Source organism: Pecten maximus, chromosome 18 (assembly GCF_902652985.1).
Source record: "Pecten maximus chromosome 18, xPecMax1.1, whole genome shotgun sequence".
NCBI lineage: Eukaryota > Metazoa > Mollusca > Bivalvia > Pectinida > Pectinidae > Pecten > Pecten maximus.
In genome coordinates, this window is record NC_047032.1 from 12524392 (window position 1) to 12541846 (window position 17455).

General features: G+C 39.1%; 1 protein-coding gene across 2 annotated transcripts; it reads left to right on the top strand.

Annotated features, from left to right (window-relative positions):
• Positions 1–419: 419 nt before the first annotated feature.
• LOC117316449 (kelch-like protein 10) lies at positions 420–16980 on the top strand. Of its 2 annotated transcripts, none has more exons than XM_033871036.1 (10): positions 420–538; positions 3786–3877; positions 4610–4700; positions 5140–5380; positions 11120–13895; positions 14211–14358; positions 14496–14665; positions 15171–15442; positions 16128–16219; positions 16808–16980. In XM_033871036.1, exons 5-10 carry the CDS (start codon positions 12857–12859, stop codon positions 16938–16940), a joined length of 1854 nt encoding a protein of 617 aa, XP_033726927.1. In that variant the 5' UTR covers positions 420–538; positions 3786–3877; positions 4610–4700; positions 5140–5380; positions 11120–12856; the 3' UTR covers positions 16941–16980. The 2 variants fall into 2 exon arrangements, with proteins under 2 accessions (XP_033726927.1, XP_033726926.1); XM_033871035.1 differs by lacking the exon at positions 420–538 and adding an exon at positions 2239–2407.
• Positions 16981–17455: the final 475 nt, after the last annotated feature.

The window sequence follows — 17455 nt, forward strand, 5'->3', positions numbered from 1 at the left end:
ACATCCTAACAGCCAGGGTCATATAAGGACGTGCCAGGTTTTGGAGGTGGAGGAAACCGGAGAAAAATCACCGGCCTACGGTCAGTAACTGGCAACTGCCCCACGTAGGTTTCGAACTCGCAACCCAGAGGTGGTGGCCTCGAATTCACGATATTCGGCAGCTTAGCCAGAAATAACCACAACGTCTACCACTGCGCCACATCCACGATCTTAAAAAGAACGTTTCGATGGCGCAGTGATGGTCGGCCCGATACCCTGACATGATCATATAGTGGCCAATCGTCTATTAGATGATATGAATACTATCTCCCTTCTTAAGCTTAGTAAACGCTGACTGCGTTAAAATTAGCGTAAACGCAATGGGAAAAAGGCTCAGCGGATTAATATGCGCTGGAATCGGTAACATAATCATGACGTCGTCTCCTTGGGACGTTACCGGAACGTCAACTAGACAGTGCCATTTTCAAAGGACTGATCTACGCAATTTTAGGGGTTTCTCCTGCTACTCGATGATCTCTGTATAAAAAGCTTACGTCTAGTGAGTATTTTGTCAAAAACTCAATCGAAAATTGCGGAAATGAGTGAATATCTAACTTCTCCACGAGGTAAGCTAACAACAAATGGCTGAAACGTACAGTTCACATAGAACAATCGACCACGTCACTACTAAATCTGTGTCAATACATGCTGTGTTTGACAACCATAGTTAATCCGAAACGGAAACGTGGATTGTGAATATATCAATCAATTGAAAACGTATTTAGTGTATTAAACAAAAATGTTGAGTTGTTTCTTTTACTTTTGTTAACAATACTGGTGTCTTTGCGTAGATTAATTGGAACTATATTATTTTAGCAGTCCAGGAACTCTCCTCGTCTTCCAATGTAACCAATACTGAGTGCAAGTGTCCTGCGTTCTTCGTTTATAATACAATGCATAGGACGTCTCTCGATCGGTGGGGCTATGTTATCGCAGCTAAATAAATGTCATCACTTACCAAAATACATAATCGGTTTAGTTGTTTGTTTGTTTGTCGCTAGATTGCAGGAAAGTTAGTTTCTGATTATGCATATAATTTGACAGACGCAAGATTCATATTCATTACAGAATTAAAATGCACAAATCTCCCAACATGAGGTCGCTTTTTATATTAACGCAATCATTTCTAACGCATTAGAAAACACTCTCTAATCGTGTCACCAAGCGGTATACACGTATTTTCTTTAAACGTAACAAAGACATGAAAACGAAACCACCAATCTCACTAAATATAGATAAAACGATAAAAAAGAACAAAATGTATTTTAAGACGTAGGTCCTTAAAGTTACAAAGAGAATCAGACTGGTGTTCCTCGAAGACAGCCACCTTGCAAATTTCGGTTACGTCACAACCCTAGCAGTCGCATACCATACCACAGCCTCCCAAAACACACATACGCACTCGCCACACGCATGCACGTCGCACGCACGGGAGGCCGTCCTTAAATGACCTTAGCTGTTAATAGGACGTTAAACAAAATAAACCAAACCAAACCAAATCCCTTGCAATTATCTTGCGGTTGAAACACGGAGGATGCATTTCTGTACTTTTACCCAGATTTGAAACAGTAATAATACGTCGAACAGATGTTCTTTTAAGATTCTCGGTATATAAGTCTACCGTGAAATCACATATTATTACAATAAATCATGTTCTTTATGGCGAAAGCATAAACATACACATTTAAATATATTCACTTCAAGTATGAAACAATCCCGAAATTATGCAACTGCCGCCAAAATCCGAGATGACACCAAGCCCAATACCATTATTTCTTTTGTATTTTTTAGTAATTGCTCATAATCATTGAATTAAGTTCTCTTTTATCGTATTTACTTAACGTTAGGAAGACCATCTTTGTCCAGATAAAAGATGGAAGCCATAATGTGAATTAATATACATCATTATCATCATCAGCGGCAGCAGAGCCGCTACCACTATCGTCGTCTCGTCGTCGTAGTCGTCGTCGCCGTTTCGAGCTGTAAATGACCTGATGATTAATGGTACCCAGTTATTCACTTCTTTTTTCCCCCTCGTAACATCCATGGTTTTTAATCGTTTCTTTTATTATTACAAACTTTCAGTTGTAATAGTCGTTTCCAAAATAAAGAGTTTTGTTAATTTTTTTTCCTTTACATTTCATTTTCATTCGAAATTTATTTACATCTTATTAGAACTAGTTTATGGACTGTCGAATCGGTTGTCGGTAAGTCAGTTACGGCACGCCGGCTGTTATATTTCACACGGAACTAGATAGAGCATAGGTTGCCGACATATTGTTGGCGGAGAGTGCTCGTACTGTAATATTACAGCAAAGCACGGATATGCTGTCTCTGTTGACGTTTGTGTTACTCTACACAAGCAAAGGTATGTTTAATTATAATCCTTACTTAGAGTCTGTCCTATATCTCTTCTTATCCAATCATCCTTTATCTATTTTGTATATCCCTGGCTAAAACTGGAAACACACAGGTGTTAAATAGATTATTTTACGTTATTACGTTATAAAGAGCCTTAACCCCAAAACCTGGGGGCGAGGGCATTCCCTTTACACACTATTTTTAAAGACTACTTGTTTTTATGATTTTGTTACATAACGTGAAAAACTTTGATATTGATACTTAATAATATGGTAAGTTCAAGTTTGAATACAATGTATGTGTTTTTAACTTGCAAGGACTGCTTCTACTGAGACATTAAACAACCTTACAGGTACGTGTACGTGTAGACTACACGTACACATTGACGTTATCTGGAACGTCGTAAAACGGAGTTAGGCCATATACGTGTACGTGTAATGAACACTTGATTTCTTGAAATTTTGTAACTAAATAAAGAAGGACATAATCGTGTCATCAAATACAGATGCCCAAAGACATAATTTACGGCAAATTTCGTTGCGAAAATCTTGGATTTACTTGTAATCGCCGCGCTTCAAGTTGTTCTTACGCGTAGCTGGTGCAAAATCACATAAATCGATGACGTTATGCACACAAAACAGGTAAACTCTTTTGTAAGTTCATGTTATCACACAATCAGAAATATTGGGTGTATCCTACAATTCTTCATCAAAGATACATGTAAGACATTCGCTAGATTCTCGATTAGACTATGGTAATGCTTTGCTCTTTGGGATACATGAGACACTAATTAGCCGTACGCAGAGGATCCAGAACACTACATCATGTCTGGCTACTACTAGAAAGAGGAAGCACATCACAACAGGTTTTGAACAGGTCATAGTACAGGATTTTGATGTACATGTACAAGGCGGTAAATGGAACAGCTCGATCCCGAGTACCGGCCGCCACGATCATTGCAATGGAGACAGAAGCATCCTTGTAATGCGTTCTCAAACTCTCGTGCTGTGACTAACAGTTCTTCTTAGCCAATCAAAAGCAACGTAACAAAATGATGACGTCATTTTCGTATGTTATTATTCGATAAAGTATTTAGCCGATATTATTTAATTTGATAATTAATTGTAATAATTTCTTATGTACTTATACATACTGTTATATCGCGGCAATATTTAACCATGCACATTGCACATGCATTTCACGTATATTCTAGTTTTCTAAGTGTATATTTTATACCAAATTTGAATATGATTTTGTCAGCAGTCCTACATGTATATTGTCAGTTAAACAATTGTTTTGTTTGTTTGTTTTTCAATAGTAACTAATGGATGTTAATAATTTTGAAATAATACACCTTTCTTTGTTTTAATCTAACTCCCGTGTAGTGTCTGGCGAGGCATGTCCTAATGGATGGACACGGCACGATGCAGCTTGTTATTTTTTCATGGACATACACGAAACCTGGCAGGACGCGTCGGTAAGATACTTAATAACAAAGACGAAGGATTTCAAGCCAGTGTTTCCACTCGTCAAACGACAAATTGAACGAGCGACACGTGGGAAAGACTCCTTGGGGACCGATATGGAGGATATCTAACAGTGTCTTCTGTAATATCAAATATAGTTCACTCGGGTGGCTAATAGTTTGATATTTTTCAAAAATATCAAAATATTAGCCACACTCGTGAAATATATTTGGTATTACTGAAGATACTGTTACCTATTCTGTTTATTACATTTGATACCAAAATATCCTGAGGCAGCTCAATCTCTCCCAGAATTCATTGCGATCCCCTGTAAACGGGTCACAAATGTACGCCAAATCGTGACGTATGTATTGTATATTGCATTATGACGTCATATAACATGACGGAGAGCTATATATATATATGCAAAACTTAATCTTCCCCATTGTCGTTTTTCAGCAGTATTAGGATTGGTCACATCAGAAAAAGTGATATTTTTCACTAGTAGAAAAATATCAAAAAAAGTAAGATATTTTTCGATAGTAAGTAATATCACTTTTCACTGGTAATCTGTAACAGATACATTTTCTTTAATGATACATGTAACACGATTAAAATACCATACATTGATGTTTTTTTTTATTTCAAATTTCATCGGGTTATGAAACAAATACAGAATCGATAAATGAATGTGGCTTTATTTAAAGATAGTAAAGACTAAATTGATTTATTTAATATTGAAGGCACATTGTGAGGCACTCGACTCCCAGCTGGCGGCAATAGAGTCAGAGAGAGAGGATACTTTCCTTAGGAATACTCTCACCCAACGTCACGGTATCAGTTCATCTTAACGACAGATTGAAATTCAAAAAGCATTGATATTTTTTATATGAGTCTGATTAAGTTATATTTCATAAAAATGTTTAAAATGAATTTATTATATCGATGAAATTTCAACAGAAAGAAATGTTAAACTTATATTTTCGCGTTTAAGTTCTTTATTGACTTTGAGTCTTCCGACTCATCAGTATCATATACATGTACATACATAATATAAAAAAATTACGTAACATTGACAACATCAAAAAAAAAAAAAAAAAAAAAAACACTTTAATTCGTGCAATAAGCAATATACTTTAGTATTGTTTTCGGTGAAAAGTGGTAATCAAAATAATATACCAAAATAAGTCACGTACTTCAAGTGAACCTGTTTATTCGAGTTTCACTTAAACTAAAAATATGGTACTTATGTTTTTGAAATTGTTGCGGTCAGAACATGACTCCAGTGCCCGAGTTATGTACTGGTTGGACGGGACAGATGTTGCAACGGAAACGGAATGGACGTGGGCTTACTCTGAGGAGCCCATCATGGGCTACACACACTGGTGTCCCCACCAACCCGACAACTCACATAACGAAGATTGTCTGAGGATGGGAAAGTTCTGTGGCTTCGGCTGGGATGACGGGGATTGTGAATCGAAAGAATTCTTCATCTGTGAAAGACAAGATAAGGAGTGCGTATTAAAGCGCGTTTTTTTTTTTTTTTTTTTTTAATATTTGAGGAACCTCCTTGTGTATGGCGAGCAGCTAGCAAGTGGTAACGCCTTTCACCTAAGCGACTGGGTGTTTCAATTCACCGGCAGGACAACCACGTGGTTTTTTCCCCTTTAACGACCATAGTTGTAGATAGGATGATGTAAACTTGATCTGTTTTACAACAATTGCAAAATAAGTTATACAACTTATATTAATCACACCGGTTGAAGCGCGCGAGAGACGTAGCTGTAAACGTACACCGAACAATCGTAAAAAAAGCCCATGTGGTCGGGCATGTGACCCCATATCTTTTCACGCCCGATCGGTGAATCGAACCCCGGTCTCCTAGGTGACGTTACCACTGTGCCAGCTCCCTTAAGATAAGATACCAAACAATACAAACAAACATTTAAAAACGATAGTAAATTCTTTATCTTGTTTAATTAAGAAACCTTGACGAAACCGTGGTCTGATGTGGTACGTTATATGACGTTCCTGTTTCAGTTACCCGACACTTGATGTGGTACGTTATATGACGTTCCTGTTTCAGTTACCCGACACTTGATGTTGTACGTTATAAGACGTTCCTGTTTCAGTTTCCCGACACTTGATGTTGTACGTTATATGACGTCCCTGTTTCAGTTTCCCGACACTTGATGTGGTACCTCATATGACGTTCCTGTTTCAGTTTCCCGACACCTGATATGGTACCTTATATGACGTTTCTGTTCCAGTTTCCCGACACCTGATGACGTGGTACCTTATATGACGTTCCTGTTTCAGTTACCCGACACTTGATGTGGTACCTTATATGACGTTCCTGTTTCAGTTACCCGACACTTGATGTGGTACCTCATATGACGTTCCTGTTTCAGTTTCCCGACACTTGATGTTGTACGTTATAAGACGTTCCTGTTTCAGTTTCCCGACACCTGATGTTGTACGTTATATGACGTTCGTGTTTCAGTTTCCCGACACTTGATGTGGTACCTTATATGACGTTCCTGTTTCAGTTTCCCGACACTGATATGGTTACCTTAAATGACGTTCCTGTTTCAGTTTCCTGACACCTGATATGGTTCCTCATATGACGTTCCTGTTTCAGTTTCCCGACACCTGATTTGGTACCTCATATGACGTTCCTGTTTCAGTTTCCCGACACCTGATTTGGTACCTCATATGACGTTCCTGTTTCAGTTACCCGACACTTGATGTGGTACCTCATATGACGTTCCTGTTTCAGTTTCCCGACACTTGATGTGGTACCTCATATGACGTTCCTGTTTCAGTTTCCCGACACCTGATATGGTTCCTTATATGACGTTCCTGTTTCAGTTTCCTGACACCTGATATGGTTCCTCATATGACGTTCCTGTTTCAGTTTCCCGACACTGATATGGTACCTCATATGACGTTCCTGTTTCAGTTTCCCGACACCTGATGTGGTACCTCATATGACGTTCCTGTTTCAGTTACCCGACACTGATGTGGTACCTCATATGACGTTCCTGTTTCAGTTTCCCGACACTTGATGTTTGTACGTATATGACGTTCCTGTTTCAGTTTCCCGACACCTGATATGGTTCCTTATATGACGTTCCTGTTTCAGTTTCCTGACACCTGATATGGTTCCTCATATGACGTTCCTGTTTCAGTTTCCCGACACCTGATATGGTACCTCATATGACGTTCCTGTTTCAGTTTCCCGACACCTGATGTGGTACCTCATATGACGTTCCTGTTTCAGTTACCCGACACTTGATGTGGTACCTCATATGACGTTCCTGTTTCAGTTTCCCGACACTTGATGTTGTACGTTATATGACGTTCCTGTTTCAGTTTCCCGACACTTGATGAGGTACTTCATATGACGTTCCTGTTTCAGTTTCCCGACACCTGATGTTGTACGTTATATGACGTTCCTGTTTCAGTTTCCCGACACTTGATGTGGTACCTTATATGACGTTCCTGTTTCAGTTACCCGACACTTGATGTGGTACCTTATATGACGTTTCTGTTTCAGTTTCCCGACACCTGACGTGGTTCCTTGTATGACGTTCCTGTTTCAGTTTCCCGACACTTGATGTGGTACCTTATATGACGTTCCTGTTTCAGTTACCCGACACTTGATGTGGTACGTTATATGACGTTCCTGTTTCAGTTTCCCGACACCTGATATGGTTCCTTATATGACGTTCCTGTTTCAGTTTCCTGACACCTGATGTGGTACCTCATATGACGTTCCTGTTTCAGTTCCCCCGACACCTGATGTGGTACCTTATATGACGTTCCTATTTCAGTTTCCCGACACCTGATGTGGTACCTTATATGACGTTCCTATTTCAGTTACCCGACACTTGATGTTGTACGTTATAAGACGTTCCTGTTTCAGTTTCCCGACACCTGATGTTGTACGTTATAAGACATTCCTGTTTCAGTTTCCCGACACCTGATGTTGTACGTTATATGACGTTCGTGTTTCAGTTTCCCGACACTTGATGTGGTACCTTATATGACGTTCCTGTTTCAGTTTCCCGACACCTGATATGGTTCCTTATATGACGTTCCTGTTTCAGTTTCCTGACACCTGATATGGTTCCTCATATGACGTTCCTGTTTCAGTTTCCCGACACTGATATGGTACCTCATATGACGTTCCTGTTTCAGTTTCCCGACACCTGATGTGGTACCTCATATGACGTTCCTGTTTCAGTTACCCGACACTTGATGTGGTACCTCATATGACGTTCCTGTTTCAGTTTCCCGACACTTGATGTTGTACGTTATATGACGTTCCTGTTTCAGTTTCCCGACACCTGATATGGTTCCTTATATGACGTTCCTGTTTCAGTTTCCTGACACCTGATATGGTTCCTCATATGACGTTCCTGTTTCAGTTTCCCGACACCTGATATGGTACCTCATATGACGTTCCTGTTTCAGTTTCCCGACACCTGATGTGGTACCTCATATGACGTTCCTGTTTCAGTTACCCGACACTTGATGTGGTACCTCATATGACGTTCCTGTTTCAGTTTCCCGACACTTGATGTTGTACGTTATATGACGTTCCTGTTTCAGTTTCCCGACACTTGATGAGGTACCTCATATGACGTTCCTGTTTCAGTTTCCCGACACCTGATGTTGTACGTTATATGACGTTCCTGTTTCAGTTTCCCGACACTTGATGTGGTACCTTATATGACGTTCCTGTTTCAGTTACCCGACACTTGATGTGGTACCTTATATGACGTTTCTGTTTCAGTTTCCCGACACCTGACGTGGTTCCTTGTATGACGTTCCTGTTTCAGTTTCCCGACACTTGATGTGGTACCTTATATGACGTTCCTGTTTCAGTTACCCGACACTTGATGTGGTACGTTATATGACGTTCCTGTTTCAGTTTCCCGACACCTGATATGGTTCCTTATATGACGTTCCTGTTTCAGTTTCCTGACACCTGATGTGGTACCTCATATGACGTTCCTGTTTCAGTTCCCCCGACACCTGATGTGGTACCTTATATGACGTTCCTATTTCAGTTTCCCGACACCTGATGTGGTACCTTATATGACGTTCCTATTTCAGTTACCCGACACTTGATGTTGTACGTTATAAGACGTTCCTGTTTCAGTTTCCCGACACCTGATGTTGTACCTTATATGACGTTCCTGTTTCAGTTACCCGACACTTGATGTGGTACGTTATATGACGTTCCTGTTTCAGTTTCCCGACACCTGATATGGTTCCTTATATGACGTTCCTGTTTCAGTTACCCGACACCTGATATGGTTCCTTATATGACGTTCCTGTTTCAGTTTCCTGACACCTGAAGTGGTACCTGATATGACGTTCCTGTTTCAGTTTCCCGACACCTGACGTGGTTCCTTATATGACGTTCCTGTTTCAGTTTCCCGACACTTGATGTGGTACCTTATATGACGTTCCTGTTTCAGTTACCCGACACTTGATGTGGTACCTTATATGACGTTCCTGTTTCAGTTTCCCGACACCTGATATGGTTCCTTATATGACGTTCCTGTTTCAGTTACCCGACACTTGATGTGGTACCTTATATGACGTTCCTGTTTCAGTTTCCCGACACCTGATATGGTTCCTTATATGACGTTCCTGTTTCAGTTTCCCGACACTTGATGTGGTACCTCATATGACGTTCCTGTTTCAGTTTCCCGACACCTGATATGGTACCTTATATGATGTTCCTGTTTCAGTTTCCCGACACTTGATGTTGTACGTTATATGACGTTCCTGTTTCAGTTTCCCGACACCTGATATGGTACTTTATATGATGTTCCTGTTTCAGTTTCCCGACACTTGATGTTTTACGTTATATGACGTTCCTGTTTCAGTTTCCCGACACTTGATGTGGTACCTCATATGACGTTCCTGTTTCAGTTTCCCGACACCTGATATGGTACCTTATATGATGTTCCTGTTTCAGTTTCCCGACACTTGATGTTGTACGTTATATGACGTTCCTGTTTCAGTTTCCCGACACCTGATATGGTACCTTATATGATGTTCCTGTTTCAGTTTCTCGACACTTGATGTTGTACGTTATATGACGTTCCTGTTTCAGTTTCCCGACACTTGATGTGGTACCTCATATGACGTTCCTGTTTCAGTTTCCCGACACCTGATATGGTACCTTATATGACGTTCCTATTTCAGTTTCCTGACACCTGATGTGGTACCTCATATGACGTTCCTGTTTCAGTTTCCCGACACTTGATGTGGTACCTCATATGACGTTCCTGTTTCAGTTACCCGACACCTGATGTGGTACCTTATATGACGTTCCTGTTTCAGTTTCCCGACACCTGATATGGTTCCTTATATGACGTTCCTGTTTCAGTTTCCCGACACTTGATGTTGTACGTTATATGACGTTCCTGTTTCAGTTTCCCGACACTTGATGTTTTACGTTATATGATGTTCCTGTTTCAGTTTCCCGACACCTGATATGGTTCCTTATATGACGTTCCTGTTTCAGTTTCCTGACACCTGATGTGGTACCTTATATGACGTTCCTGTTTCAGTTTCCTGACATCTGATGTGGTACCTTATATGACGTTCCTGTTTCAGTTTCCCGACACCTGATATGGTTCCTTATATGACGTTCCTGTTTCAGTTTCCCGACGTCTGATGTGGTACCTTATATGACGTTCCTGTTTCAGTTTCCCGACACCTGATATGGTTCCTTATATGACGTTCCTGTTTCAGTTTCCCGACGTCTGATGTGGTACCTTATATGACGTTCCTGTTCCAGTTTCCCAACACTTGATGTGGTACCTTATATGACGTTCCTATTTCAGTTTCCTGACACCTGATATGGTACCTTATATGATGTTCCTGTTTCAGTTTCCCGACACCTGATGTGGTACCTTATATGACGTTCCTGTTCCAGTTTCCCGACACCTGATGTGGTACCTTATATGACGTTTCTGTTTCAGTTTCCCGACATTTGATGTGGTACCGTCATATGACGTTCCTGTTTCAGTTTCCCGACACTTGATGTGGTACCTCATATGACGTTCCTGTTTCAGTTTCCCGACACCTGATGTGGTACCTTATATGACATTAATTCCTGTTTCAGTTTCCCGACACCTGATGTGGTACCTTATATGACGTTAATTCCTGTTTCAGTTTCCCGACACCTGATGTGGTACCTTATATGACGTTAATTCCTGTTTCAGTTTCCCGACACCTGATGTGGAACACACGGATACTGGAATCATTGGATGATTGATAATACTGTGTCTTGCAACTTAGAAAGAAATAATCAACAACAACATCAACGATAACAGCAACGACAACGACGACAACATCATCAAAAACAACAATACCAAAATAGCAACAACAACAACAACAGCAGCAGAACAACAACAACGTATTTTACGATAAGGAGTGATTAACATAATGAAGACGATACAATAGTGTTTTGCTTTTGAAACTTTTGAAACTTATTCATTTGAAACCAATCAGATTAACCTAAGTGTTTTCAATTCAAGTAAAAGAATAAAAACTCACGAAAAGCATTGGTTAATGAATATCCAAGTATAGTGTAATTGTTTTCTGTCAAAATTGTTACAAATTTATGAAGACCGGTCCGTATGGTAAACAAAAAAGACTTTTCTTTCGTTTGTGTAAATAATATAGGGTTGTGGACATAAAGATCATGCTTAAAAGCGGATGTCATAGTAGAGTCTCGCTGACGATGAAGATAAACATTAGACTGTTTACATAATTCAATATGCGCAAAAATTCACAGCGAATCACGCCTCGATGCCGACTTCAACTGTTTAAGAATGATTCACAGTTGTTTATGAACTAAACAGCAGCAGTAAAATATTGTAATATACATTTCGAGTATTTCTGAATTAGACATGGTATTTGGCTCGGTCAGAGTTACCGTAAGTGATTTTGTAGCTTAACTGTAAGCCTATCTTCTGTGATACTGGTCCACCATGTTGAAAAGATCATTCCGTAACAGATAGGCCTACACGACAGTAAGTTTCGTCAAGGCTTGGGAATCAGATTCCAAACATCGGCAGCTTCCAAGCCTTGGCAGCATTAGCCTGACTAGCCATCAGCCCTGAAGTGTTTTTAAAATAATTGATCAGCTGAATTCTAACACTAAATTATCTGCTAAAATACACCCCGAAAAGACGACCATTATTCAGCTTAATTTTCGTCTTTTCGCCCCGAGAAAAGGAAAATTAAGCTGATTTATTTTCGAAAAGACGAAATTTGCGGTTTGTTAACTTTTGTCTTTTCCATTTAAGGTTTTTAAGTTTTCGTCTTTTCGGGGCGAAAAGACGAAATTTGAGGTTTATTGATCTTCGTCTTTTCGGTGCGAAAAGTCGAAAAGACGAAATGGTACAAATCAACCACCGTTATATTTAGTATAATTTTAAAAAGAGGGAACAGATCGACGCTCGGAAGGTTAAATTGACGAAAACATGTCTAACAGTAATGTGGTCGTATTGATTTTGTGCCAATATTGTGTGCTTAAACAATTATTTTTTATCCGTTGAGTATCATTTAGAGGCTCAACAATAGTTCAACATTTTCAATAAGACATATTAAGTTGAACGCATTAAATCAGACTTACTGGTTGAGATAATGTCTTCTTTTTAAGAAGTTTGGTTAACCTTTTCAGTTAGATAATAAACTTTCTGAATGTGTATTTTATTTAACTGTTTTAATCTTTACGAATTATAACATCGTCAAGACGATCGTAAATCGGAAAGTGGCGACGATTTTAATGATGTTCTACTACATGTATTGTAAATCAAACCTGAGTAGAAAGCCTGGTTGATAAATAATAGTATAACGTCATACAATATACTACATTATGACGTCACAAACATATACCAATATTATGACGTCATCCCCGACAACCAAAATCATTGACACGGAAACATGGGTTGATGGTCACAGCGAGTTATTTTCATAAGTCCTGTACTTTATTAAAATACGGGGAAAAATTACAAAAAATGGAATCTGATGAATATGAAGAGAACCCAATGGGAAGACGACTTGGGAAGCGGTTTAGTATACATTCATGCCTGGTTTACGATGAAATGAGAAGATTTGGCCAACTGTGTGATGCAGTGATCAAAGTTGATAATCGAGAGTTCCCTATCCACAGGGCCATCTTGTCGGCTTGTAGTCCCTACTTTAGAGCATTATTCACCAACACCTTCGATTCTGTTGGGAAACGAGAGATTGAAATACCGGGGATTTCTGGCGACATAATGCAGATCATTATCGACTACGCTTATACACGACGTGCTAAAATCGACGAGAGTAATGTTGAGCGTCTACTCCCGGCGGCTGACCAGTTACTTGTCCATGGTCTTGTGACAAGGTGTTGTGATTTCCTCGCCGAGCAACTGGAGCCGGAAAACTGTATTGGTATTTATAACTTCGCGCGTGCCTACTTTTGTCATAAATTAGTGAAAAAGGCATACCGCTTTTTGATGCACAACTTTAGCAGGGTTCTAGCTTCCAGCTCGGAGTATAACGAACTTAGCGTGGAGGAAGTTTGTGAAATGTTATCTTCTGAAGATCTCAATGTGAAGAATGAAGAAATGACGTTCGCGGCGTTGTTACAGTGGATTGATCATGATCCCGAAAACCGGAAGTGCCATATTGTCGCCTTACTTCGGACTGTTCGCCTTGGATTGTTGTCCACTCAGTTCTTTGTTGAGAAAGTTAAGTCCCACCCGTACGTTAAAGAAAGTGCTGAGTGCAAACCTCTTATCATCGAAACACTCAAATTCTTATATGCTCTCGACATAAACGAGGAGAAAAATCTCGACATAACCAATCCGCTGGCGCTACCACGGGTGCCACATGAGGTGATGTTCGTGGTTGGCGGGTGGAGCGGAGGGGCTCCCACTAATATCATGGAAACTTATGACACACGCGCAGATAAATGGATTGTTTGTGATTCCGTCGATGAAGGTAGGTTTCTCCATAATTCCATTTTCGGGCGAGTTCAATGAAGAGCAATACTCCCTCTATGTTACAGTCAAACTTCGTTTCATCATCTCGCACTCTGATAACTCGAAGACACTGTTTTACTCGAAGTAAAAATCAAATTTCAATGGTAAAAATTATATATAAAATATACTCAATTAACTCGAATACTTATGCAATCTCGAAGTTTTTGATGGTCCGACTGGCTTCGAGATAACGAGATTCAACTGTTTATCCACGTACATATACATATGTACATGTATTATTATTGTATCCTTGAGTCATATATAATTTGCATAGCACCCCGAGCTTACCATGGAACAGTGACAATCGATCGGAAGATCTACGTCATCGGAGGATTTGACGGGACACAGTACTTTAATGGGGTCCGCTGCTTTGACCCCGTTGAGAAGACCTGGTCCGAGGCCGCACCAATGAACTCTAAAAGGTCAGTGTTAAATAATTCGTGTATCAGTTTTTTAACTTTCAATCTTAGTTTCAGTTGGAAAATATGTGCATTCAATAAAAAATATAGCAAATCATAATTCCATACAGTTGACATGCCGTCTGATTGGTTGGTTACAGGTGCTACGTCAGCACTGCTGTCCTGGGGGAATTTATCTACGCCATGGGGGGTTTTGATGGTCACGTGAGACTGAATACAGCCGAGCAATATTTCCCTAGCCGAAACCAGTGGAGTCTTATTGCCCCTATGCACAACCAACGTAGTGACGCAGGCGCAACCACTCTCAACGGTAACCATAACAACCGGTCTCCATGACCATATATAATGATATGCAAATCACTTTCAACAGTAACCATAGAAACAACTCTTTAGTAGCCATACAAAACACGTCCTGTTATGACGTAATGCAACTATGCTAGCCAACTTATTCGCGAAGTAAATTTATCAGCAGGTAATGTAAGATATTTGGAATGAAATTGATCGGGTTGGTTGGACTGGCCACGTGTCTCTAGAATATTAGATTATAAATCAAATTGAGCTTTATGATTTTGGTCAGGAGGATATGTCTGATTCTTGGAGGTAATCTAGTATTAGAATTCAGTGAAGCAATTATATCAAAAACTTACGGGCTGGTGACCAGTCTACGGTTTGGTAAGTGTACATATGAGTTGGAAAGATAGTTATTTTAAACACAAAGATAACACTCCCACAATTTTTTTTTTATTAATTTAGATGCTAAATTATTATTTGATATTTCATATAAATCATGTGAAATAAGTTTTTCAACATTTTAGGTAAGCTCTATATTTGCGGAGGGTCAAATGGACACGAATGTTTGAACACGGCAGAATATTACAACCCGAACTCCAATCAATGGACATTAATTACGCCCATGCGCAATAGGCGAAGTGGAGTGGGTGTGATCGGGTATAGTGACTACGTCTACGCTCTTGGTGGCTTTAACGGAATCGCCCGGATGAACACGGCAGAGCGATATAACCCAATCACGGATCGCTGGCAGACCATCCCAGAAATGTTCGACCCGCGGACCAACTTTGGGGTAGAGGTAATAGTCATAAATTCAGTAAAAAAAACGTGTATCATTCAGAGAATATCTCCCGATTGTGCAAGCCTTTACAACGCCATACTGATATGTACCAAAAAAATGTTGATAAAACGCTAGAATAATTCGAACTTGCGTCATACAATACGGTTCCCCTCAACTGAGCAAAAGAAACTTCATTTCAGCAGAGGATCATCATCGCTCGGAGGATTGGGGAATCTTCCTCAATAAAACCCGAAAACCTGCATGATTTATAGATGTGCATTATCAAGTCATTATAATATTACCATAGATTCCCTCACAGATATCGCGTTTCTTGTTTGGGGTATAGTGCATGTCAATAACGGCGTGGTATATTGTATATCCCATGGCTCAAGGTTTAAAATCACTGGTGATACCGTCTAAGCACTTTCCTGAACCCTTAATTCAATCAAGACATCACGAAGGAAACATTTTATCGACATTGAAATTCATACTCAATGAGTTTATTTTAAAATATTTTATGCCTAATTTTGCGTATATTTGAATTTTGATATCGACATTACGCGTGGATTGTCTTGGATATTTGTTTACTGATGCGTAGGTGATAGAAGATATGATATTCTGTATTGGTGGATTTTTTTTATTATACGTAGGTGATAGAAGATATGATATTCTGTATTGGTGGATTTTATTTTATTATATGTAGGTGATAGACGATATGATCTTCACTATTGGTGGATTCAATGCCGTCACGTCCATCTGTAATGTGGAGTGCTTCGACAAAAGCTCGGACGAATGGTACGTGGTAAAAAACAAAAACAAAAAAACACAACAACATTTAGTCCACCATTTTCAAACGAATGGCTGTTCAGTTCGCTCCTTGTCTTTTTCTTTTTAGCTGATTTTTTGCAATATTCCTGTGTATAATAACACGGACTTAAATATCTAAGTTCGTGAAAATACAGAACAAAACCGCGTATGCCAATGGCCACATTCGTCTTGTTAGACTATGGCGAAAAAAGTAATAAATCCGAAAGATCACAGCAAAATCTTTTTAAAATTTTGTGGGGTTGTATATAGATAAAAAAAATATACAGTACTGTACATTCAGCGCCTGATACCTCCATTTTATTCATTCATTCATTCATTCATTCATTACATTCAGCGCCTGATACCTCCATTTTATTCATTCATTCATTCATTCATTCATTCATTCATTCATCCATTTATTTATTTATTTATTTATTTATTTAAAAATTAAAAAAAACTTGTTAGCTTAGACAAAAATTGAGCACACTATTATTCGGGCTGAGATTCTTTGGCTTATAACCTTCAATGTAGGAACTTCAATCCTCACTCATTCTTAAATAACATTATCTTTGATAGGTTTGATGCGACAGACATGAACATGGACAGGAGTGGACTAAGCGCATGCGTCGTCAATGATCTACCAAATGTTCAAGATTATACTTTCAAAGAAAGAAAATCGAAAGATAATAAACAGATCGAGAAAAAATAATAAAATCAAAGGAAAGCAAGCTTATTGATAGAGAAAAAAAGAAAAAAAAATCAAAGTAGAGTAAGCAGACGGCGAAAATAATAAAGAAAAATAAACGGAAATTTTACAGATCAAGAAAAAAATGAGTTTTTAATTTTTAGGATATCTGTTTTTATGTTTAGAATTATCTATTTATTTTAATAAAGATACTTCAACAATTCCGTTTGTATCTGTTATTTGAGGCAGTTGTAACGTGAATGTAGTAATCAAAGGAAAGCTTCGATCCCGTAATCGGATTTTCCCTGCATAATATTACATTTTCTTCCTCCGCGTATAGAGTAGACACAAATTATGATATCATTCCTAACTTCATGTGGAATTACTGACATTTAATTCTGGTGAGAAATGTGTCGTGTCGATTATTATTGTTTAATCAGAAATCACAATTTACCCAGAGTTGTCGTTCTTTTCCCTCAGTGCTCGCTTGTCGCTATCTGTCTATCCTAAGAAGTCGTAGTTGGATTATAATACATCGC